Here is a 26,111-nt window from a genome sequence, read left to right as displayed (position 1 = left end):
CACGTGGAAAGGTGAAACAGTGCAGAGTGCAGACATCATTAGTTCTTCTAATATGGGGAAAAAATGTAATTCATGTTACTGACGAGATGCGGTTAATGTGTCAGGACTGACAGTAGACCTAGTTCTCAGCCACAAGTGGAAGGTGCCAGTGGAGGAGAGGATCAGAGCGCCAGAGAGGAGTCAAGGCGAGAGTACCAAGTCTGTAGGAGTGTATTAATGAGTGTATTAAAACCAACGTTTACATGATTTCAACATCACTTTTTATTCATCTTCCCAGATGTTCTCAAAAGCATAGAGTGAGTGGTTCTGACCCGCAGCAGCTGGAGAGATTATGATAATGAAAATATTAATATTGCCCCCCCCCCGGTCATACAGTCAGTACCACGCCCGCCTTTTTTTGGGCAGGAAAAACCCTGTATAATCTATAGGCATCCTGTGTAGACACCCAGGATGTGTAGCCATTAGCTGGTGTACATACTGGAGCATTTAGCTAGTCAGGCAAAGCAGAGCTAAAAGAGGAGTGAACACCTCATCACAATGTGAAACAAGTGTCTGCTGGATGAGTAAACCAGCAACTGTTTACTGACATGTCAGCTATAACAATGTTATTGGATGACAGTGTGTCAAGGTTGTGTTTACAGCATTTTGTGGCTGCCCCCAGAGCCAAAACTAATCAACCAACCACTTTAAATAGCATTTCCATTTTTCTATTTCCCTCTGTTTCCCTCTGCTGACACATTCATGTCAGATTCATTCTTTTTTTTTTTTAACTTGACTTGAAATTATCATCTTGGAAAAATGCTGTTGTTGTTACAGAGGAGGGGAAAAAAATAAAATAAAATATGAATGCTTTCTCTTCTGCTGTCTTCACTGACACAGACCTGCACCTTTACACAGGAGGGCAGCTTAAGAAACAACAAGAAACGCTGAGAAAAAAACTTCAACCAAGACCAAGTACGTGAGTGAGTTTTACTTTAGTGTCAAGAGAGTCATCTTATCAGCAGTGGAGGCACAGTCGCCTCTTTCACAGACGAATGCTATCGTATCTATTCAGCACTACAGTGAACTGTCACATACACCACCCACCGATAAACACAGACACACGCACACACACACACACACACACACACACACACAGCACTCATCAGGAGCTGTAGGTATGTGAACAAATATTCTTACCGAGATTTTAATTAGGTCAGAGATCTGAACAAATTAAAAATCCAATTCCCTCTCTTATTAATTCAATCAGTCAGAATAAATAAGTATTCATATGTGTACAAACGCTGAAGAGTAGACATAAAAAATCACCTGCTGATACAACGTGTACATCCCTCTAACACAGCCTCAGTGAAGATTAAACATTACTTTATTAATTTGTCGTTTATGAGATTGCTTCGTCTGCTTCTGCACATTCAGGAGCGAAAGGTCCTGAAAGCTAAATTTAAAAAAAAAAGTCACTCTCAGGACATCTTTTTAAATATTAAGCAGTCAAACCATGAGCGGCTTCACCTCCATGCTTTCCTGCCCCTTTACCTCTGCAGATCAAATGTGATTGTGGTATTAGAGCTTTAATGAGTTGTATTAATCCGCTGCCATTGGCACATGTGCTGTCGTAGCAGATATGTGTGATCCTTTGCTTTTTAGCTTCATGTTTACTTTCTCTGAGTTCAGCTTTTAAAGCAACAATATCAGCCAATGAAACACAATGGGACAACATGCAGTGTGTGTGTGTGTGTGTGTGTGTGTGTGTGTGTGTGTGTGTGTGTGTGTGTGGATAAGAAAGGACTTGCTGGTGGCAGTAATAGCTGGGAGACCACTGTCATAAACAAAGCGTGTGTGAGCACATGAGTACTTAATATTTATTAACGGGGGCCCTGCGGTCTTCCAGCAGCATGAAAGGCAGACAAAGAATTAAGGTTTTCAGAAAAGAGTTACCAAAGTGTGAAACAGAGACAAAGGAGGAGACAGTGAGACGCCCCACGTCACCGCACTCATTAACAGCACAGACACAAGTAGCACAAACAGAATATAAATATATGATAAAGCTGACATTTAGAGGCATCCATAGATGGATGACTCTAACTGACGGCCAATTTGGCTGCTAATCTAAAGGCCAAGGCTGCTTGTGGCAGGGACAAGAGATCAATCGTTTGTGTGTGTGTGTGTGTGTCTGTGTGTGTTTGTGTGTGTGTGTGTGTGTGTGCATGGGCTCTCACTCACCAAATAGATTGCTGGAGTGGCCTTGCTTAGAGACGGGCCTGAGCTCATTGGAACCCCAGGCGTAGCGCCTGTAGCTGTCCCACGCATGCTTCATCATCTAAGAGGGAGGAAGAGGAGAAGGAGGGGTAGAAGGAGGAGAAGATGGGAAATGAAGAGAGTTAAAGGGGACAATCAACTTTGAGCTGTAACAAGAAAGATTCGATTCATTTTCAAGTCATTACTACGCCGTGGCTCGAGTGATGCAGGAATTTTGAGGCTAATATTAATAATTCAGACTTTTAATAAACATTGTTAAAATAAAACTTTATATAAGCAGACATTTCATAAGAAAAAGGGTACACACCGAGTGGGACACTTCCAGAGCAGCAACTGACAATCATTTTTATTGATTAATCTGTCATTTGTTTTCTCATGAAATTTCCCATGTAATTTCTCTCAATAAACCTCCTCTGGTAAAATCATCAAAGATAGTGAATGACAGCAACATTATCTGAGTATCATGTATGCTTTCTTCCCCAGTCGCTGTCACATGATCTAAAACTTACATCTATAATTCAAGAAAAAAAACTCTCCTCAGCAGTGGATCTGTAAAAACTGATCTTTGTGGTTACACAACACTTGTACCGATGGAAAATATCCTGCTGCTGATTCATGTTGCTTTGGCTGCACAGAGTTTGTGACCATCTGAGGTGGACATGCTGCCCCCAAATAATCAGAGACATCTCAACTTGATGGCATTTAAATCCGGGCTTTTGTCAGGACTTGATACTGCTGTATCATCCGTGGGTTTAATGCTGCAGTTCTCACATCTTACAAAGCAGCTGCAAATGAAAACAGAGAATTGGAGTGGACTGAGCAGACACCCTCTGTTCAATACCTCTCTCCAAGATGTGAAATTACGTTTTCTCACTACTTGATCAGACCCTGCTAAAAAGCCTCAAATCCAATCACAATGGGAGAGGCTTAAGCCTGGGGCTCTGAAATTAATGAGCGGTGTGTTTGGACCAAGCTGAAATCAATAAGTAACATAATTAAATAACACAAGTAGAACTTTTGTAAACATGTTCGAAAACAACACGCAGTGCACACGAAGTGACATGTTCAACAGACCCCTTTGAGCAATAAGAACATTTGTTGACTTATTGCTTGCATTAACATGTCACCCTATTAAATCACCTCATACATATGTATTAATTTGATAGTTTCTTATCCCAAACAATAATGTGGGTGTTTTTTTGTTTTTTTTCTTCCATATTTTCCTCTTCTCCTGTGTTTCATTTGAAGTGTTGATTCATAAGAAGATATATTTGTGGTTTTAAGAACCAAAAAACATCTCAGTGTAGTTTTACATCTCCTCTCTCAGGCTTCTCTATGGAGCTCTAACAACAACAGGTCAGCGAGCCAATCAGAAGAGAGGCTCCGAGTCTCTTAGTTAAGACACAAGTTAGTCCTACAGCTGCAGAGATTTTATCATTCAGAGGACTAGTGTTTACTTAATGATGTTATTCTATACATCAGGTGGAAAATGACATATTCAAAATGTCTGGCAGCTGATTATGACCAATGACTGGTTGATTCACTCATCCTTGCTAAAAACAAAGCCCAAACATCACTCAGTTCCCTGTGAATGGGAACATTTTCCTCTGCTGAGTCCCATTATCTGCTGCTGAAACCACCCGAGTCCCCAGCAGGACTGGCTGAAGTTTCATCTCATTTTAATATGGTGTTGGCTGGAGGCTCGATAGCAGTGTGAACACTAGTTTCTCATTTCGGTCTAAGATGTGGCTCCTCCTCCAGCTCTGCTTGTGTCTGTCCTGCTAATCCAGGTTATACAGCATTGTCCCAGAGCTTTCTAAAACCTGCCTCTGGATTAGACACACTAAAACCCTTTATCCTCCACCTTCAGATGGAAAATTTCTCCACACACACTTCAATGTGGTGCTATGCTGTAACCTATAGCATATATGGGTTGACTGCTTGCCACATGCACCAAAATACCAGCCACATACACAAGCATTCAGCAAAGTGATAGTGAAGCTGATTCACAGGCTGCACACTCTCTCCCAGGGGATCATATTACTGTACAATACACCCTCTCTCTCTCTCTCCTAGTGCAAGCATATATGGATGTGTGTACTAGTTTGCATGTGTGTGTCTGTGTGAAACTACAACTACCGGTGACACAGTTACTTGTGTAACTGCTGCTGACTCACTGATACTAAACTCAATCCAGGGCAGACACTCAATAAGAATAACAACAATTAACTGTGATAATTTGAAAGGTGGGTACAAATGACCACAGAAGGCAGTTAGCCAGCAGGCCAACGAATCACCGAGTGTGACCAGTTGCCACGGAAACCAAAGTTGGTATAGCGGAAGCCAGTGGACTGGTCAATCACCGAGCAAGCCATTTAGTAAGTCAGTCAAGCAGGAAACCAGCCTGGAAAATCTGGTGCTCTGTACTGCTGCACCGCCCCGACTGTCTCACAGCGGCTGCACATACAACAGTAACAGCAAGACAAGCTTAAGTGGGGTTGTATGAAATATAAATGAGTCTTTGATACCTACACCATGAAAAGCTCCACTATATTACAACTAACATTAAAAAAAAAAAGACACCATAAGATAACGTTAAGTGGAGGCTGTCGAAACCAAAAAAAACTCAGACAGCTGTCTACAGGATGCTGCATTGCTTAGCCCTTAAGATCCAGAATAAATAATGACAGTATTACAGTATTATTACAATGTTGCAACAGTGTTCACTATTGATTAATCAGCAGATTATCATCTCAAGTGATCAATTAATAGTTTGGTCTAAAAAATGTTAGAAAACAGAAATGAATGAATGTTTCTCTAAGTCCAAGGGGATGTCTTCAAATGTCTTTTTTTGTCCGACGAATAGTTCAATACCCAAAGTCATTCAGCTTGTTATAGTATGAGACTGAGGAAACCACAGAGCATTTAATGTGGAACCAAAACTCAAGCTGTTGAATTTTCATTAAAAGAAAAAAAGATTCACAATTAAAACGATTATCAAAATAGGTGCAGATTCATATCCTCAATCAACTGATCATATCCACTCTACTAACCATTTATTTTATTCTTGCTGGTTGATTCATTATTTGGTTAATAAAGCTTAACTGGAGAAAACATGATATCTTCAACTTTCCTGGTTTTTTTTTTCCATCTAAAACCTAAAAGTCTTAAATAATTCTATCAGAAATTGTATAAGAACAGAGAAAAACTGCAAATTCTCAGATTGAAGACGCTGGAACCTGAAAGTTTAAGCTGTATTTGTTTGATCAGTGACCTTAACATTAATTAAAGTTGATGGTTAAATTTTTGTAAATCGGCTCCTCAGATTAATGGCATTTTAATTCTTTATAATCTCGTTCTATATAATTGCGAGATATTTATATATCATAGTGACATTATTTGGAACTCTTTACTTCAGATTTTTGACTGAAATTGAACAGTGGATGATGAAAAGATTATTGTGTACACACACACACACACACACACACACACACATACACACACACACACACACAAGCAGATGCTTAGTCATGACTGTGAACCCTAGAAAAGAGCAATGAATATGTACATACTGCTGTGATGCTCTTAAGAGTTCATTCATTTATTCATACAGTGAGCTTGACTGGCAACGTCTCAAACAAAGATGGTCCTCAGCAGATTACATCATGCGAGCTGAGGAGCCTTGTGCATGAATAGACTCTGATTTTGTGCTTTTCACAGAACAACTGTTATTAGATTCCACTGTATATGTGATATGTCACACTGTGGTGTGGAGGAACAGAGAAAGCATAATTAGCACTGTTACCTCTCATTTCCTGAGCCCCATCTGCATCTCTCATTGTTGTATAAAAGACAACACACACAGTCACAAAAACACATGTTACATGCATATATTTCGACGGGTTCACTGTTGATTTAACCTTCACTGACAGGTAGACATCTCATGAAATCAAAATGCTGCTCTATCTTCACATGTGGCCTTCTTTTAAATATACACACACACACACACACACACACACACACACACACAAAGAACAAAAGCCACCTCGTTTGCATAACATCTCCCACACACATCAAAAGGACAGCTAGCGATAGCTTTCCTCCCTTTAAACCCACTAATTACAGCTAGTGAGCCTGCTAATTACTGCTCCTATATGCATGTCACATTAAGAGATCTACTCAAATACTCTTGCTCCACTCAACATACTGCACTGCATTACATGAGGAGGACTAGAGCTGATCCAACATCCGTTCAAGCGTGCAGTGATAAAGATGTAAGACTATACTGTAAACAAATGAGCACTATATATCCAAAAAATTGTGCTATTTGAAATTCCATAAAATCCAATACCAATATTTTATATATCATGATGAGATATTTTAGCCATTAACATTATTATTTCGCGTCCAAGTGTGGCTCAGCATCATGAACACAAGGTGATTGGACATGATGCTGAACCCAAACTGTGTGAGTGTGATAGAAAGAAGTGCAGAATGCATAATAAAAACACTGTATGCTTGTAGTGTAAAGTGCTTTGAGTGGTCGAAAAGACTAGAAAAGCGGTATATAAGTGAAGTCCATTTACCATAAGTGTCCATTACTCACTATACAGCATGTGTATCAACCATTAGCATTATCACTCCATCGTTTGTTGCTTTTTTGTTTGCAATTTTCTGTGGGAGGAGGATTTGATTTGGCTTGAACCAAATTAATCAAATCCAGCCACTCTGATGCAACACTAGTCAGCATGTAGCAAGGAAACTTTAAGCATGTTGTTACTGAGAATATGTGCTGTTTACATTTACAATGTGCTGGTTAGATAAGCAGTAATAGAACAAGGTGCCCTAATGTAGTCTGTTGAGTCTTCATCGTCAGGTTGACATTTTTTATTGCCAGTGAACAGAATCACCTCTTGTTATACCATGGACACGTCTCAGTAAACGCAGGCGAGGGTGTGTTACTTAACTCAACAGTTTACTGTCTCCTCACCTGAACCAGTGTGTTATCCTTTTAGCAGACAGAAGCTAGCAGGCTAAGTAGTCGGGCTGGCTTACATTAGTTACAGTCTGGCTCCCGTGCTGACTCAACAACTTGTAGCTGTTTTTAGCATTTTGACACAAGAAAGGAGATGATTAAAAAAAACAGGATTTTAATAGAAGCTATAATATGTTTGCTTGTATGGCTAGCCAGGACATGTTAGCAAGCCAGGAAAGCCACGGCATCTTCATTAGCCTGTGTCTGCTGATACACTGTTACTCAACTGTCTTGAATTGCGTGATATAATCTGAGACGTGGGTGGCTATTCAGAGATCTGTTACCAGGCTAGGATGACAAATAGTGCAAACTGACAGCCGATTACAACACATAGGTTACTGTTCTCTAATTCAGTGTGTAAATGTAAGTGTGGCTCAGAAAACTAAACATTCCTGTGCATTAACTCTGATTGGATTTAATGCTCAGGATCCCTATGTGTTGACTCTAATTGGATTAACTGCTCGGGATTTTCTAGGCTGACCACTGTTATTAGGATCTGGTGGCTGAAGCTATTTCAGACGTACAATAGCTCCATGCTAATTGGCTCTGTGTTTAAGGTGTAATGGTTTTCTAGGGCACCAGCATCAAGTCCAATCTAGCAGGAAAATCTTAAGCACATACACACCTGTTCTCGTCTCAAGAGTATGCATGCACACGCACACATACATGCAGCCAAGGGAGAGATTATTTCCTACAGAAAGGCTGAGTGAGAAGTGTTGACAATCACCCTGAGTGGAGAAACACCACCTCCTCTCTCACTCTTGAATTCATTCCTATTCTCTGTTGTCCCCCTGCTCCACCTCTCCTCGCAGCCTATTGATCTGCCTCAGCCAGTGAACTAATAACTGTGTTGTGTTCACTGATGACATACAAGCACATGCGCATATCCTCAGCACACACAAACACACACACTCAACCTTGATCTCCCCTCTCTGCAACTGCAACAGTTTCCAGACAGCAGGAAAGCTAATGGAGGAGAAATCGTGTTATGGCATGCTAACATGTAGCAGCAGGGAATAAAAAGACAAACACACACGCACAAACTAAATAAATGATTCACCCTGATGTAAAAAAAAAAAAAAAAACAGTGCTCATGTTTTCTGGTGACTAATGTGGATTAGAATTTGTTCATTTTGTGTTTTTTCAATGAGCATGTGAGCATTAAAATACAAAAAACTGATTTATTAACTTCAGGTCAGCAAACTGAACCCAGTCCTGGAACACAGTGGCCCACTGGGATTTGCCCCAGCATGCCTGATGGCCAGTCCACCTATGGAGGGTTTTGTTCAACCGGAGTGTTGTGTGCATGTCGTACGCCTGCAGTCAGAATGAATATTAATAGGTAATAAAAATATAACTTGATGATAGCAAGTTAAATGTACCATTCTCTCTCTTCTCTTTTTTCTCTTCTCCCCCCCCCCCACTTCCTGTATGCGTTTTTTTTTTTTTTTTTTCAAATTAAAAGCCCTCTGCAGGGTCATGTAATTACGACTTCTTGACATTGCAGTGGCAGCAATAGCGGAAACGCTGAGATTTGTGAGGGGGAGTATGAAAATAATATGAATCATTTGCTTTTACTTACTTTGAATTTCAATTCGATTTCTTTTTATTTTGTTTATGGGGAATCTTAAATATCTCCAGAAGAAATTTACGTGTCATTAAAGTGGAACTAAAACACATCAGAGTCTGCTTACAGGCCATCAGGAAAAATAATGCATATATGAAAAAAGTTGTATGAAGCCTTTTATGGCTCCAGAGGGAGCTGTGTGAAAGAAGGGATTCCTTTCCAAGTGTGGCAGGTGCTTACCAGGCAGCGAGAAAAACAGTGTTTCACTGCCATACAGATAAATACATGTTAACAATACAACAATAAGGCCCAACTAGGTGGTATGCCACCACATATAGCACAGAGGTACACAAGTCCACTGAGGCCTCCTTTTAACATCCCCAAAATGAAAACCTAGCATTGATCTAGTGCGTGTACTTTACTGCTGTTGCATGCTGAATGATGATGGCAAATCATTAACTGCTGTGCAAAGATCTAGGGGTTAATGACCCTGTTTGCTCCAAGGTGTCTCAAGTAATCTGTAACTGAGGGAATGTGTGTGACACAGGAAAGGAGGAAAAGGTGTTCCCACAGGGGCTGCTGTGGTGAAAGTGAAGCTGAAATCGAATCCTCCGATGATTTGTCTCTGGAGAAACACTTGCAACTAACGCCCTTGTAACAGGTACATTGGGTGTGTGTGTGTGTGTGTGTGTGTGTGTGTGTGTGTGTGTGTGTGTGTGTGTGTGTGTGTGTGTGTGTTTGTGTTTGAGAGACAGAGAAAGAGAGAGAGAAAAAATAGAGAGCGGGTGAGAGAGAGAGAGAGAAAGAGGGCGGCAAGGTGACAATATGGCTGTTGGGCAGATAAGGACGTCAGACAGCCAAGTGGTAATGTGGGCCCACACAAACACACACACACACACACACACACACACACACACATCTGCCTGCCAAAGAAACATCCCCTGTGAGTGTGTGGCGGAGTACAGGTGCTTCACTGCTTCACTTCCTGCCATTTCAATGAGAGGAAGATAAAGACAGAGCGAGATAGTGAAACGAAACCCCTGGGTCACAACACACACATGCACAACAAGACAGACTGAAGGAAGCAAACTACAAACCGCAGAAATAACACTTGTTTAACTGCTCCAATTAAAGAAGAAAGAAGAAATAAAATGACAGTGATAAAAACAAATAAATTATGTCCATAAAAGCCAGTTTGTAAAATAAAGATGGAACAATTAACAGAAGGCATGAAAAGCAAAACTAAATAGTAAACAACCCACAAAAGAAGAGAGGGAGAAGAGAAATGCATTATTTGCCCCTCTGATGATAATGGAGAGGGCTCAGCAGGCCACTCATGATTTTTCACTCAATATTTCAGCAAACTGTTGAGTTGTCACTTTGAAGTTCAGTCAGTTTCCTGAACATCAAAAAGTCCATGAAAAAGTCATTGAGATTAATTGGTTTGATTGTGAAGTGCATGAGTGCTCATGTTAGCCTCTGTCACACTGTGAAAAGCAATGAAAAGAACTTTTTGTTCTTGGAGTCACGACGGAATAAAAAGCAATTGTGACATTTGTGACATTTCTGACAGGTAATGCTTCCTGTAGTGTTGTTTTATGAACAAATGCATTATCATCCCTGAGGAACATAACTACCTCCAAGTGCAAAATCTGTTCGTATCTTATCAAAGTCTGCTGTTTAATTAAGTTTTTAATTCAGCAAAAGAAGGAAAAAAAGAATTAGGCCACTGACAGCTATCATTCACAAACGGTTTACAGGCACAGGCATGAAGTCATTTACCATTTTCTTTTTTTCTTTCACAGCAGTTAAACATGTGACTTCCTGTTTATAAAACAACCATGCAGCAGGTGTTTGCAAGAGCTCATCCTATGATGTCATCAGGTTGACTCACTACTGTATTAGAGTAGTTGGTCACTGAGAGAAACAAAAGTATTTTATTAAAAAAAAGACAATATTGTTTAATATTTATCCAAGCAGCTACTAATGTAGCTACAGGTTCCTCATGTGTAAAGGGTTTCACTGTGGAGCGGTAGTGTCCCACAGACTGGAACATTTTTACCATAACAAACAGTCAGAAAGAGCTCAGAATTAACAGATGACTAAACGCATGTGATTTGGAGCAGTCTTCTTGGCTATATCCCTGTAATCTTAGTCATTTCAGTGCAGCTACAGGTGCAGGAACGGACTGAGAAAACTGAGCAAAGCAGCAGCAATATATTAGAAACTGATGAAGCAATAAACAAAGAGTAGAGAACAGCATGCCTTTGATTTCACCAAAAGTTAAAATTGATAAAGTTCTTCAGTAAGTGCTAACAAGCTGTTGAAACATGTATAACTTTCCCCTTTTCACATGGTGCCTGAATTTGTTGATTCAGTTGCTCCGGGGTTGTTTACCAGGCATGTCTGAGTTTAATATCTCCCTGTATATCCACCCCCTCTCTCCCTCTCTCTCTCTCTGTTTGGGGATGTAAGAAACTGTGAGCACCTCAGTAATAAATATTACTGCATCTCTTTCATCCCTATCTCTGAGCCCAGACAGCCAGTTCTGCTGGTTCACATAAGCAAATGCATGGGTTCAAATACACTCACACAGCTCTTTTATGGGGATAAATAAGGTTGCATTAAACATTCACTGTGATCAAATTGGCAGAAACAAGCATAAAAAATAAATAAATAAATAAAAAACATAAAGCTTCTTGCGTCATGTAAATTATACTATCCAGATTTCAGAGACAGAGGAAAGAAATTGAAAATCTGGATGCAGAGACTGAGGATGCAAGGTTAGACACATTAAACATCATGAAATAGAAATGACATTTTGAAATGCGCACAACCCCAGGGATGTATTTACATTAGAGAAGACGCTGGGAGCCTCTATGCACCATTACACCACTTTACGCAGTGGTACTTTTCGAAGGCTTGGAAAAAGGTAGATGTGAAAAACATATGGAAAAAGCAGACACAAGTGTACAAGGCCAGTTTTAGAGTTAGATTAAGTGGATAACGTTCAAGATTATGTATTACTTAAGCTCAGGAGCAGCGACTAGGTTCACTAATTTCAAAATAAAAGCTCAGGATCAACTAACATACCTTTCTCACCACAGACATTTATGCTGGTCAAACTGCGAAAAGCACAGGTGCAGATAATAACATTAATGAGGGCTGTTATGTTAGACGTCAGTGAGCCAGTGTTCACAATACCAGCACATAACCTGCAACTGGCAAAATGCAATTAAGCCATTATCAGTGTTATTAACTACGCCTGTGTTTGACGGCTCAAACTGTCCACTATTACAATTAGTCTTTTTCCGGGCACAGCACAAAGGCAATTGCCAGTGCATTTTGTCCCACCTGTGTGTGCAGTATTAACTAAAATGTGGCATGCAGATGAGTCCAGGTACAAATAATTAGAATGACAAATATAATGGCGTGTAACCCAGGTGCTGCAATTTCCTCAGTGAGCTGCAGTGTCATGAGGAGGAGCAAATATCTCTCTGGTGATGGTGGTGCAGCTGCAACATTTTGCAGAAGTGAAAAGGTACTGGTAAGCCATGGGAGGGCAAACAAAGGCCAAGCTTTCCACTAATAACAACAACACTACTATCTGATGCGATCCACAGCAACCGTATGGCAGCAGATGTACTGGGCCATCGCCGTCATGGTTACAATAAAGAACATGCAGTTAAGCTTCGGAACAGTTATAGTTTGGACGGGGTTTAGACGGAGAAACAACTTCTTTAACGTCACCCTGATCTCCTCCTTTGCTCCCTTCATAATTACTACAGCTGCCATACAATGAAATGTAACAATGAGTCATAATGAGCTGCTTGTACAGATGAGCTATAGGGTCGTTTTATAGGAGACGTCTCACAAATTAAGGCTCTCTTTACTCTACATCATGTATATTTCAAATTACTGGTGATGACCATTTTTCAAATATGCCGTAATGTTTTGGATTTCCATTCAGTGCGTCCTCTTGTATCCCTGATGGCTATTTGTTTCCACAATGCTATAAAAATCAATTTGCAGAAACTTACTTGAGATATGTAATTCGTCACAGTGCATATAAGGTGTGATCTTATTATTTTCAAAGTTACCTATTGTATAAAAGTGCAGATTGACTAGTTGACCTATCATACAGAGGTTAGTGGAAAACAATGGCTGGAGTGGTAGGTGGGAGGTATTCAAGACATTCTGAAAATGGTTAGCAGTAATATCAAGGGTACGAACTGATACAAACAAGAAAAACCCTGATATGATTCTTTAAATTCTTTATATAATCAACAGATGATAAACGCTCCAACCTCCATTGCAATTTCCATGAACTTATATTTCTCAGTGAAGCCTTAGAAAACCCTGAATATTCTTGTTGTTGTATTGTTTAAGCCAAAATCCACAACCAGAGTGTACAAACCTCCACCACCACAAACTACAACAACTGTAGTTGATTTTACTCTCCATGTCACTCTTGACAATGGTCATAGTTTGGGATTTTCAAAGAAGACTCAGGTTTGGCTACGTGCTTGATAAAGGTATCAATAAGTCTCTGTGGGGACTAAAATATCAAAAGCATGGAATAAGCATCAAGCAATAAACCATGAGTTAAACTGAACTGAATCCAGGTTTACTTCTACAAAAATGCAAAAAAGTAAAAAAAAAAAGGTAAAAGAAAATAAGGTGCAGTTAAACCGGTGTACTTTCCCTTGCGTAATCGTAACAATATTCAACACAAATGCAATCAACCCTAAGGACAGATGAACTGTGACACCTGTTATTCCTGGTACAATTCCCCTGTGTGTTGTCTTAGTTAAGCAGAAAAGGTTTTTGTTGCCACCGATCTTTTTGTAGCGGTACAAATCTTTAAAAAGACACAGCCCACAGGAGCCCCGACATTTCTGCTTACAAAACTTGCTTCTTGACCCATGCCATTTTGGAACAAAACCCACCACCTAACCATTTTTCCACCTCGTCTCCTCACATGTTCTCGCTGCTCGGAGACGGAGGACAATATCCTTCTCTCCGCTTAGGGACCAGTTCCTCAGGGATCAGTGAGGGATTTCCTAAGCGGTTTAGTATTTCAGCAACCATATATGGGTCACTATTGTATTGTTGGAAAAAAAAGGATGCTGCCTCCCCACAGTCTCTACTGACAGAGAAGTAGGTTTCAGACTTTTCCATGATGGCTTGCTGCAGCTGCTGTACTACTCCCATCAAACGGGCATCAAGTGAAACTATCAAACACTTAACAACCATAACACTCAGCAACAAACTGCTCTCAACTACAGTTTGCTGAAAACATGTTTCATGTCATGTTCACGTTTTTGTAAGACGTTATTATGACAAACTAAAAGGAAAGCTGTTCAATAATGAATGACACAGTCAGCTTTATCACACACAGTGTCTGAGATGGTATTGTTGAATGAATTGGGTTTTCTCCTCCATTTTAAAGAAACACTTATCCACCAGTGATGAACAAATCAAAGGTTCCCTTGCTAAATAAAGGGGAGTACACTTTTTTTCTGGCCCTCTTGAAGGAAGTAATTCAGTAGCACTGCATCCTAGAAAGTCCATTTTTGCACCAAACACAATGCTGTACACAAAGAGAGTTAAAAGGTTAGCTTTGTATTTAAGAGAAACAGGAAATAGCAGTAACAAATACACAGTGAACAACAACGACTCCTAAACACCAATTTCCTCAGTTTCTGTTGTACCTCTTAAAGAGCAGAGACACCACGGAAACCGAGGAAATCGGTGTTTACGAGTTATTTGATTCGTCATTAAGTTTAAGATCTAACAAGCCCTGCAAGCCGCCATCCAAAACACTGATTCTGAACGCCAAATGTTGATGATGAGACGATGAGACCAAAAGCAAGGCAACAGCACTGCACCGTCAGACCAAAGTAGGGGATTCATTTCATATTTTCATACAGTTTATGATCATTATAAGTGAAAGCAATCCATGCTTTTCTTCAAAAAGAGACAAATAATGCAACAGTATTCTACTGTATTTGGAGGCTGGAGTGTGAAGACGTGAACTGATTAGATCAGTCCAAAGTCAGCATGGTGCTTAAGTTACTTTCATTCCTAACACGAACAAACTCTTGTTCATTTTCCCAGTTGGTTCGGTTCATTTGGCCTTGTGGGTCTCCCAACCACAACCATTCGGGTGATGTCTTTTATTTAGTGGTAAAGCAAAGCAGGATTTTGAGAGGGCAGATATGTGAGCAGGGAAACCATTAGTGTTGTATTTGTACTTTTCAATAGAGAACCACAGAGTCTGAGTCGCATTATCGGGCAGACAGAGCAAAGACCGAGCAAATACAGATAATACTGAATAAGTCAAATTGCTTTGACACATCAGATAAACTAAACTACTTCAAATAAATCACAAAGCTTTTGTAAAGAAAAATCCAATATGATCATCATAAAAAACTGAACATTCCACCACTGACTAATCAATGATCCACTGAGTAAAATCCAAGTCAATAAATTCAGGCCAATAAAAAAAAAAAAAAAGATTCACCATCAGACCTCTTCTATACCTAATTGGTCCCCACTCTCCTAACAAGTCGAGCCAGTGCCAAGACTCACTGACCTGACGGGTCATAAAATGCGTCATTCCCAATAGCCTGATTGGTGCTTAACGGTGCTCAGTGTTGATAATGTGGTCAACAGACCAAGCCTACCTGCACAGCAACATTACACGCTAATCGATATTAGCTGACAGCAGTCTGGGGAGGAGAGGAGAGAATGATGACAGTGAAGAGGGGGGGTGTACAGTATATCTGCGACCAACTGTTTGGTTAAAAACCTGGTTCTAGTAGTAAAATAACACTCCAGTGGGAGCACAATTATTGACAGCAGAGACGTTACAATCAAAACATGAACACTGATGTCTTGGTGGTATGATTACTTTCATTATCTGCCCAGAAATGAATTCATAGCAGCCATCAGCCATGTGTTATGGAGCTAGGACAAGTGTTTTTTTGTTTTTTTTTTAACTAAATTATAACACGTTCATAAATATTTAGTCAAAAAAAAAGAAGAAGCACAACTCATATGTGTTCAAAAACTAACAAGTGATTCATGTTTAATTATGAGGTGAATGGAAAACACATTTCAAATATTTTTTACACAGTTCTATTCACACTCAACAGCTGTGAAAATATGTTTTTTCTTATTTTATTTGGCCATTTTAAAGGTTTATAAAAGTTCTTCCTTCTCATTTCATTGTGCTAAACACATCTTTCAGTCCTCCCAGTAGTGCGTAATGCTTCTCCCAACTGTATCAGACCACACACACACATTTATTGACTTGACCTTTCTCTAGGTTGTAGGAAGCAGCCCAATTGGGTTTGACCCAGCCGCATGACAAAAGGCAAACTAATGAAGACTTTGTGAAAGGCAGATTGATTTTTCTCTCCCTCCCTCCATTACATCCATCCCCCGCTTCAATTCAGCAGGCGGGAGAGGAGGCAGGCGGCAGCGGGGCCTGAGCTCATCACTCATTTGTTTAACAGGTTGGCAGGAATGAGGACAGAACAGCAGATAATGCCAGAAAATATACCCCGTGCTCCATTCAAATGACTTGGGCTGACAACATGGAGAATAACTACAGAATATGGATTAGCTGGATTTGGGAGAAATCTGGAAACAGCTCATTTTAGCCATTTGACAGAAACAAATTAAAAAGCTTTTTGTCTCCTCATCCACATTATTATGGCTTTTACTTTTCTACTATATTTGCTTTCAAACACGTATGGGACAGTGATGGGAAACATATTCAAGGACTGATATCATCTTATATCGTGAATCATACAGACTGCATCATTAAAAGTTGGCATATCTAGACATTCAATTTTGAAAGATTAATTAATGCTAAACAGCCCCTCGTCAACTGTTAAACAGCTAGCCCGCTAACTGCAGTTGGCGACATTCATCCTTGTTCTGCTCTGCAGCCTCGTAGTGGCACATTTAGCCTACAAGTTCTCCACCACATCACAATAACAACCACTGTCATCAGCTGCAGTCCAAGAAGGTGGAGTTGCAGGCCGCCCACGGGACGAGCCGGAGCTAGCTGTTAGCAGCAACTAAACTTTCAAATCAACACTTACAAACAGCACCTCATAAATAAATAACAGAGGTGTCCAAACAAATACTCCATATGAACTAAGCAAAAAGTGTCAATGGTTGTGACACAATTTGGCGAGGAATATGGACAAGCAGATTAACATTCATAAGAAACATCAAAGTGGTGGAAAGATACTAATCACAACTTCCAGTCAGGACTTTCACAATAAAGCCAGAGCTGAAATAGGATGCAGATCATGATTGAGATCATGGATTGTGATTCAACTCAAAAAGACTGTCATATGATCTTTAGGCCAAATCGCCCACTCCTACATACAACCACACAGTGCATTATTTTCATTACCAATTCATCTGCTGATTATTTTCTTGATTAATCAATTGCTTGTTTGGTCTAAAAATGTACATAAATGGTGAAAAGTGCCCATCACATCACAGTCACAATAGTGGAAGGTACCATCTTTAAATGCCTTCTTTTGTCTGACGAACAGTCCAGCATCCAAAAATATTCAATCTATTCTCATAGAAGACTAAGAAACCCAACATATTGTTTACAATTAAGAGGCTGGAAATGGTACGTTTTCAGCACTTTTCCTTTAATAAAATATTTCAACTTAAAAAATTCCTTATACTTTAAACAATAAATTAGAGCCCAATTTTAATTGGCTGATATTGGCCTATCACAGATATATCGGTATCAACGCATATATTCGCCGGTATGCGCTGATATGATATATACTTTTATTAAGAAGCAGCCAAGTTATATAGGCAGCTTTTTATGTATATTTGATCCTTTGTTTTCATTCAAGTTAAATACACACATATTTATACATATTTGTTCTCATGTTTTTTATTTATAGTTATTTATCTTTACAGTTATTTTATTTAATTCCCAGTTAAATCTACCATTTCAGTGAACTGATGTCATTTTGGACAATAAAGTTTATTGTTAAACTATAAAATATCTGGCTTTCATTACACATCTTTTTCACAAGTATGTATATATATATATATATATATATATATATATATATATATATATATACACACACACACACACACTGTATATATTGGGCGATATAATGATATCAGAATTTTTTTACTCCGTAATATCAGTATCGGCCCCAAAAATCCAATATCGTGCTCTACAATAAATTACTTAACAAAAAATAATGGATACATTATCCATACCAGGAGGTTCAAAATGTATCCATTATTTTTGGATAAATTTGGAACCTCCTGGGTCCAATAATCAGCAAAGAGAGACATTGTCTGCTGATGCAATCACTTACTACAATATAATAATAATCAATAACATTTACACCCCACTTACCCAACTCACAAAAAATGGGTTTATTCAAGTTTTAAAAATGCTTTGCTTTTACTGCTCAGTCCATTCAAACATAAAAATAAAAGCCCTGGGCTCTCACCAAACTCACTCTGTTTCCCCTTTTTTTTCCCATATTCACAATGCCCAATATTTTCTTGGTAATGATATTCAAATTTGTGATAGTGTAATAATTAGACCACGTCTCCACTACAAAACAGACCAAATTAGATTCACTCCACTCGAGAGTAATTAAGTCATGCATTAAAAAGGGATAATAAAGTTGCCATGGCATTTTCTAATCTTTTAGGCAAATTTATTACCTGAAAATACCTGGATATTCCCAGCCATAATTACTGCACAATTTGCATTATACTTGCAACTATGTAATTTGCTGTGATAAAAAACTGTCTGCTCAAATAGAGTTTAGTTTAAGACTGCTGAATAATATATTAAATTCCTGAAGAACATTAAACATGGATTCCCATAAGCTAGGAAAATATTTTACTTCCCTAATTTTTTTTTTTTTTTTTTAAATTTACCCAACCTTTTAGAGGATCAAACATTCAACTGTGATACCAGTAACCGTGAGCTTATTGTAATTTCATTGTACTAAGTACCTTATTTTCACCTGATATATTAACTTTACAATGTTTAGACGGTTATTAAATTAAGCAAATATTAGCTGTTTGCTCACTGCAAATAGTCTTACAAGCTGTGGTTGACGATAAAACCTCTTTTATGTTAGAATGATGTGTGCTGCAAATTTTCCAAGTTGAAGCGTGTAAAACAGAAATCTAATCATAAATGGAGGAATCTCTGTCTGTCCATGGATTTTTCAGACAAGCCGTCATCCAATTGACTTCAAACTTGGACCTGAGGAAGTGCATTGGCGACTGTGAAGATTTTTGGATGAGCAGTTCTCCAGAAACAATAAACTACAGTCGGTTAGGGCTGGGGCGACGCATCCACATAACCGACATCGGCATTTAGGACCACGCCCCATCTTAAAGATGGCTCTGCTCAGTCAAAGCATGCTACAGAACCTGCACAGGCTCATCTGAAATGTGGGAGTATTTTGGACAGAGACCCAAACTCTGCAAATCGGAACTAGCTCATCACAGCAGGACAACAGCTGTGAACGGTCACTTGAAGTGAAAGCATCCCAGAGGTTTGCTTCATACACAGCGGCTGCAAAACAGCACAGTGTTGTTTACCTTTTATCCTCACCCGAGCAGGCAAGGGCAAGTCATTCATGCACCGCTGCTGTTATGGTAACGTTACACCCCGCTTCATTTCACGGTGTTAGTTGGTTGTTGTTTCCTTTAACGGCCATGAATGAGTGAGACAATTACTTACACGAACGTCACAGGCTGTTGTTACAGTCTGTAAATCACCTCAGATATTTTCCTTGGTAATGCAAAAGTACATTTGCCAGTGATTTTCTTAGCTGCATATCACCCCAGTGATGGAATAAATCCATGTCACAGCCTTTTGCAGTTTTAAGTCTTCTTCTAAGTTCTTCAGTAAAAAAACTGATTCTCCAATTCATGGAAAGGGCGTGATACACAGCAATTAAATTAATCTACACTCACATGCCAATTTATTAGGTACACCTAGATAAATCTAATGCAGTATAATACAACAGCCCTCCAATAAAACCTCAGTTTTTATTGATTCTATTTGAGAGGATGTTGATTTATTTCACTGGTCATTTTGGAGGCTGTAATTTGTGGTGCTGTTGACTTGTACTGGGTTATAGTCAGAGGTGTTCCTCAAATTTTTTCCATCCCATTTATATGAATTAAGGTTGACAAAATATTAGGAACACCTATCAGTATAACCCAGCACAGTTCAACAGCTCCACAAAGTACAGCCTCCAAAATCATCATAAACAGAACTAATAAAAACTGAGCATTATGATTGTTATGAAAGGAGGATTTATTGGAGGGCTGTTGCATTATACTGCATTAGCTTTATCTATGTGTTCCTAATACATTGGTGAGTGAGTGTATGTGTCACAGTAGTCCTTTTGAATTTGTGTTCCAGTATTTTCAGATCAGGCATAGGACAAATAGGGTCTGTTATTATTCTTAATATCATAACATAACACAGCTACGATGTGGAAATTAGATGATGTTTGGGCACTGCACTAGTTTTCGTTAATTTTCACAAGAACAGGCCTTTTCTCTGTAGATATATTTCTGTCCCAGTCATGAAGACACACTGCAAGAGAAATAGTCCCGTGAAGTTCCCAGCTAGAAGCCTACAGACCTCTCTATTTCACCAGCTGGGCTGAGATCCAATGCATCTTCTTTAGCCAGCTAAAACACTTTAAAACTCTTCCATTTGTAACTATTAGTGCAGTGGTTGGAGAAGGCCAGCCCAAATCCTTTCTTCCCCTTTTCTTGTGCAACAGATCAGTTCAGTCATAATCTTTATTTTCCCAGAAGTGCAGAAGCGGCTTTGTGAGTCGGCTTTAGAAAGGACACCAGCAGCTTCTAGGGGTGGATTTCTGCTATAGTCAGCTGGAGAATTTGATGTGAATGTGGGTTTTCTGGGATCATTTGTCAAATTAAATCCAGATCCCGTTTGTTATCAGCATCCTGCAGTCCGTTAATAACAAATTATCTCTTGAACGCTGCAATACCAGCTCTACAAAAGACACCTAAAAGGTCAAAGAGGGAACTAAATATGCAGTCACTTGAATAAAGACAAACACCAACAAACAGTTTTCCCTGTGGGGGTACAAACACAAATCAGAGGTTATACAAGTCTTTACCAGTAGCACCCAGTGGGTCATAAATGCCCTCCTGAGTTTATTTTTATGACCATTAAACAATAAAGACACAACGACAACCAACGGTTGTTCATTTAGAGAGGGTAACGTGAGGGCCCCGGCTTCAGTTGTTACACAGTTTAACTTGGGGACATGACACCGTGGCCTTCGTATTGTGAACACTCATTTACCAACATGGTGTCAAGTTTGAAGCATTGTGTGTTTGGCACTTTTAGTTTGCAATTACAAGTTTTATTCCAAAAATAACACAATAAGGCTCTAGAGACCCATATCATGGAATTAGTGTAAGTGTGTCCCTGAGTGAAGGCCTTTCTGTCCCACTCTCTCCCTCCTTTTGGCAATATAAAAGTAACAGATTAAGTACTCCTCACTCCTTAATAACAGAGGCAGGATCACACAAACTGCATCATTGCCTTGCATGGAAAAGTCTCTCCACCTTATTTTCAGGTCAACTGTTTCACAGTTTTACTTAAATGGTAGAATGTGTTAGGTAAGATTTCAGTGCAATAGTGACAGCAGTGGATGAGCACACAACAAAAAAAGAAAAAGAAAAAGATCAGAAAAGTAATACTGAAGTTCCACAGCAACAAAAGAGCTTCTGTGAAAGAGAAACACAGCAGTAATACCAAATGAACATTTTTATAATGCCAAAACAAAGAGCGAACAGGGAGTTATGGCCATGTGGTCATTAAACTTGACATTCACTGAGATGCTTATGCACTCTGGCACCATGCACTCTGTTTGTGAGACATTTCTATTGAGGTTGCGTTGCATTTATAAGCAATCTCTTTTGTTTCTTTCTCAGCTAGAGTTGAGTAGTGATTGAAGAATATTACTATTTCAGCATTACTACATTTTACACTTCATTCCTGAGCTTGCTGATCTCACACAAATTCCACCACTGTGCTGCCACTTTTGGGCTCTCTATCACTTGCACGGCGTGCCCAGAGGGCACTCACATTTGCTGACTTTGTAATTACCTGCAACCTTAGTAAATCAGATACTAATTAAACAAAAAAAAAAAAAAACACCAATGCGGCCTAAGGAAATGCCTTTCAGGAATGTAAACCTTGTCTCAAGCTTACACTGTCCTGTTGCTCTATTTGACTGTCTATTTATAAGAAGGTAAAAACCTTAATCATGTGTCCAACAGTCAATATGACGAAAGTACTTGTACAAATCCTGATGAATCTTCACCAAATGTAAAAAATAAATGTAATTACCTAATTCTGCCCTTTTTATATAAAGAAATTGTGTTTTGTATATGAATGATGCTGGTGGATGTGATGTCAGGATGCTTCACTTCCCAACACTGCTCTAATACTCAGATAAGCAGGTTCTTATGGTCCTTAAATTTCACATCCTACCAAGAGATTATCAGGCCCTTAGCTAATACAATATGCAGGGTGGCAGAGCTTGCAGTGTTAAAATGCTAGCCTTCACATGGGAAAAAAAGGGAGAGAAGGAAGGAAGGGAAGATTGAAAAATAAATGGAGTATGTGATTGACAGGCTATGACTCTGGGTATTAGACCGAATTGGATTAGGGAGAAAAAATCAGCTGGCCATAACCCCCACAGTGCTTGGGACACATTAATATTGAATATCAAAGAGCATTTTCCCCCACCCATCTCCATCACTGGGCTACAAGCCTCGGTCACAAAATACTATATCCCCTCTCGAGACTCACAGCCTGAAGGGTTTCAAATCCAACCCAGCTCAAGCATCTGAAAGCAGCCTGTTTGTGTTCATATTTGCCAAGGAAAAAGTTGGCAACTTGTTGACGGGGAATGTGAAAAGGCAAAATTTGTCCCTCTCGAGTGTGTCTTTGAGGCATCACATCTTTGCACATCACAGATCTGCCTTCAGAAGTGTACAAAGGTGGGTCCGCTTCAAAAACAGTGAATGAACGGGAAACCGGAGCGTGATGTAACACAACCGTGAATGGGAAATGTGATCAGCTGACGATACACAATGAGCTCATCTCAGACAACAGATGTGTGCATAATGGTCAGAAACTTGGCTCAAACCCCAGTTAATGCCGCACGAAAGAAGAACTTCCATTCAGAAACATCTGCACGATTTATTTGGTCTTTTTGTGTGTGTACGTATGCGTTTATTTTTACATTGAAAACTCTGTCTTAATGCTGCTGAAAGAGAAGAACGATGAACAGAACAACGCATTCACATGCAGTCGTTAGATGGCCTGTAAATTTGGTGCTGTTTTGTAGCCAACTATCGATTTTCAGCACTGTTTGCATTTACTGAGCTGTTTCCAAGAGGAAGCAGAGCTCAATTATCTGCAGTGAAGGCGGAAACCCGCCTATTGTTTGCTTCAGTATGACTTAAACAAAAAAAACATCTTATAATATGAATTATTTGTCCCATTCTTCATATACAAATTATTGAACTTGAACAAAACACATTACAGTATTTTTTTTTAACATTAATTCAAGCTCCTGTAATAAAGACAAAACTAACTCTACTAAACTGTTTCAGCCTTGGCAAGCAGTCTTCCTACACCTCCTCCTCTTCCTCTACCAGTGTTCATCATACTTCTCTCCCGCTCCTTGTGAGGCATGTCTAGTAACACCGGTCTAGTGTGAGAACAGACAATAACAAATTCCTTCAAGTTGACATCGGTTGGCAAAATATAAAAGTGCCCGTGCTGCAACTTGCTGCTGGTATGAAGAATAAACTCTGGTATTTCACATGGAGGTTAGCTCGGCTCTTGTGTTGCACCGTGTGCTAGACCAGACCTGGCCAAATAAGTCTGCTCTGGGTAGTACCCGGTGAATGATGTTACGTTGCTCTTTAGTTTCAAGTTCAAGTTTAACTTTGTCATTCTAACTATACAAAAATAAAGAAATTGAATATAATTTCTTCAGGACCAGGTATGAAAACTAACACACTCTCATAGATAAAATAAAACTCAAGAGTGCCAAAAAAAGATAAAAGAATGCACCTTAACACATTCACACTGTGCTCAAACAGATACATAATGAATTGTATCTCACATCTACTTGATGTTGTGCCGTTTTACTTTAATTTGACGAAACACTTCGTTCAGACCTTTCGTCCCCGTCCTAAGAAAACAATGGATCTCCAAAACATCAGCTTTTCATGAGTTACTGAAAACAGATGTTTTCAACTTCAGATTATTGAATGTCTTATTAAATGTTTTTTTAGCTTAAGAAGTCAGAGAATTCTCTCAGCCAATGAAGGAACATCATCAGCTTATCTGAAAAATTCAAAATCACCAAATTGATGATGTGGCTTTCATTAGACGGTGATGATTTGTGAACAGGAAGGAAAAGGTTTCAAGAAAATCACTGTTCCCTCTTCTTTAGCACCTCATCATATACTCCATACAAATAACTTAATTAGGAACATTTAAAAGAGAAAGTATGAGAGAAACTGTGTTGATATGAAGCGTCTTACTCATAACATTGATGTGTCCTGCCATTTTAACGCCTCATTGTCCTTTACCAAACCCAAAAAGATCAAAACACAACACTCTAAACCACCTCTGACTGACAGGTTGACCACATTATTGTTTCTCCTAGTTTCATGTTGTGCTATGCAAAACTGAAAATGTAATTGCTCTCCAATATTACGCAATAAATTGGGAGTTATTGTGAAAGCAATCAATAACCTCTGAATGCTAATGAGCTAGCAGTATACGATCTCCAAGCCAGACAAGACAAATTGCACCTCCTGGCCTCACAAATCCAACAGCTGCGACAATCGCACAAGGCACGGTCATTAATGGCAACGCCAGCCCATAGATTTTACATGTGTGTGTTCACCCAAAGCCCCATGAGGCTGAGAGGCCGCTCTGCTCAGCATACATCACTGTCTATAGCAATACAAATGCTAATAATACTGCAATCCTACTGTAGACTGCTAATGATCCAAAAAGCAATGCACAGTATGTCTGAACCTAGAGCTTGGACGTGTGTGGCATATTTTCCTCTTTGTCCATTCTGTATAACATAGGATTTTAATTTTAGAATATACAATCATTTGAAGTCAAGGCAAATAAGGCTAACAAGAGGAGAACTAAGTGTACTATAATACTATAATGGTTCTTAAGGTTGCCTTGCTGTTAATGAAGCACACTTCCTGCATGTGTTTCACAATAAATACCTTACAGTGAAAGCCAAGGGATTCTGTCCTCTGAACTGCTGGAAGTGTTTTAATGTGAAACAGATTGACAGATTTTCATTGACAGCAAACAGCAGCTAAACAAACTACCGCAGTAAATGGGGGTAGATCAGAAACCAGGAAGGACTCACAAAAATATGATCACATTCACAAAATATCAATAAAGACATTTCTCAAATAATAGCTTTCTCTTAACTTGTTAAGTTCCTGTTCCACCAAGAGGTTATGTTTTAACCTGTGTCTTTTGACTTGTCAGGATTACACAAAATGTACTGAACTGATTTGCACTGAATTTAGTGAAGGGATGGGGCATGGACCAGGGAAGAACACATCAAACAAATATTGGGGCCGATACAGATTATTTACTATGATATTTTTTTTCTGAGGTCTGGTGTATGTTGGCCTTAGCGGAGGTCTGTGCTCTCTAAGCGCCGTTCTAGTTAAGTGATAATTAAGATGATTTTAATAAATGGAAGGCACTAGTAAAATAAATCTACTGTACAACTATGATTTTTGTGTGTAAAGAGAGACAAGTGTGTGAAGCTGAAAGAGAATAAGTGCGAGAGAAAAGAGGAGAGAAACCAACAGACACCAAATAAAACATGGTCACATTTGTAGAGCTACTGGAGTCTGTCAATAAGCAGCTGCCCACAGCAGGAAGTGGAAGAGCACGCACGCACGCACGCACGCACACACACACACACACACAAGAAAACCAGGTCCATTTCCTACTGCAGGCGAAAGCCTGTGGTGTATTGATAGGATTCAGTAAAGAAAAGCAAAGCTCCACAGTCACCTTTAGCTGAAAATGTCAGCTTGTACATACAGGAGGTCCGGGTGGTAAAAAATAAATAAATAAATGAAACACCA

The 26,111-nt window shown here is 39.3% G+C and overlaps 1 protein-coding gene across 1 annotated transcript in view; it reads right to left on the bottom strand.

The window, feature by feature from the left end:
* Window positions 1-26,111, bottom strand: part of man1a1 (mannosidase, alpha, class 1A, member 1) — a 141,305-nt gene that overhangs the window by 103,646 nt on the left and 11,548 nt on the right. Inside the window, exon 2 of the mRNA XM_023430152.2 lies at window positions 2,221-2,317. Within this exon, the coding sequence (XP_023285920.1) occupies window positions 2,221-2,317 (97 nt within the window). The remainder of the gene's footprint in view (window positions 1-2,220; window positions 2,318-26,111) is intronic.

This window comes from Seriola lalandi, unplaced genomic scaffold (genome assembly GCF_002814215.2).
Source record: "Seriola lalandi dorsalis isolate HSWRI2012SDOR001 ecotype SW California unplaced genomic scaffold, Sedor1 jcf7180002054901, whole genome shotgun sequence".
In the NCBI taxonomy this organism is placed as follows: Eukaryota; Metazoa; Chordata; class Actinopteri; order Carangiformes; family Carangidae; genus Seriola; species Seriola lalandi.
The sequence above is the reverse complement of the archived record's forward strand: the minus strand, read 5'-3'. Positions and strand labels throughout refer to the sequence as shown.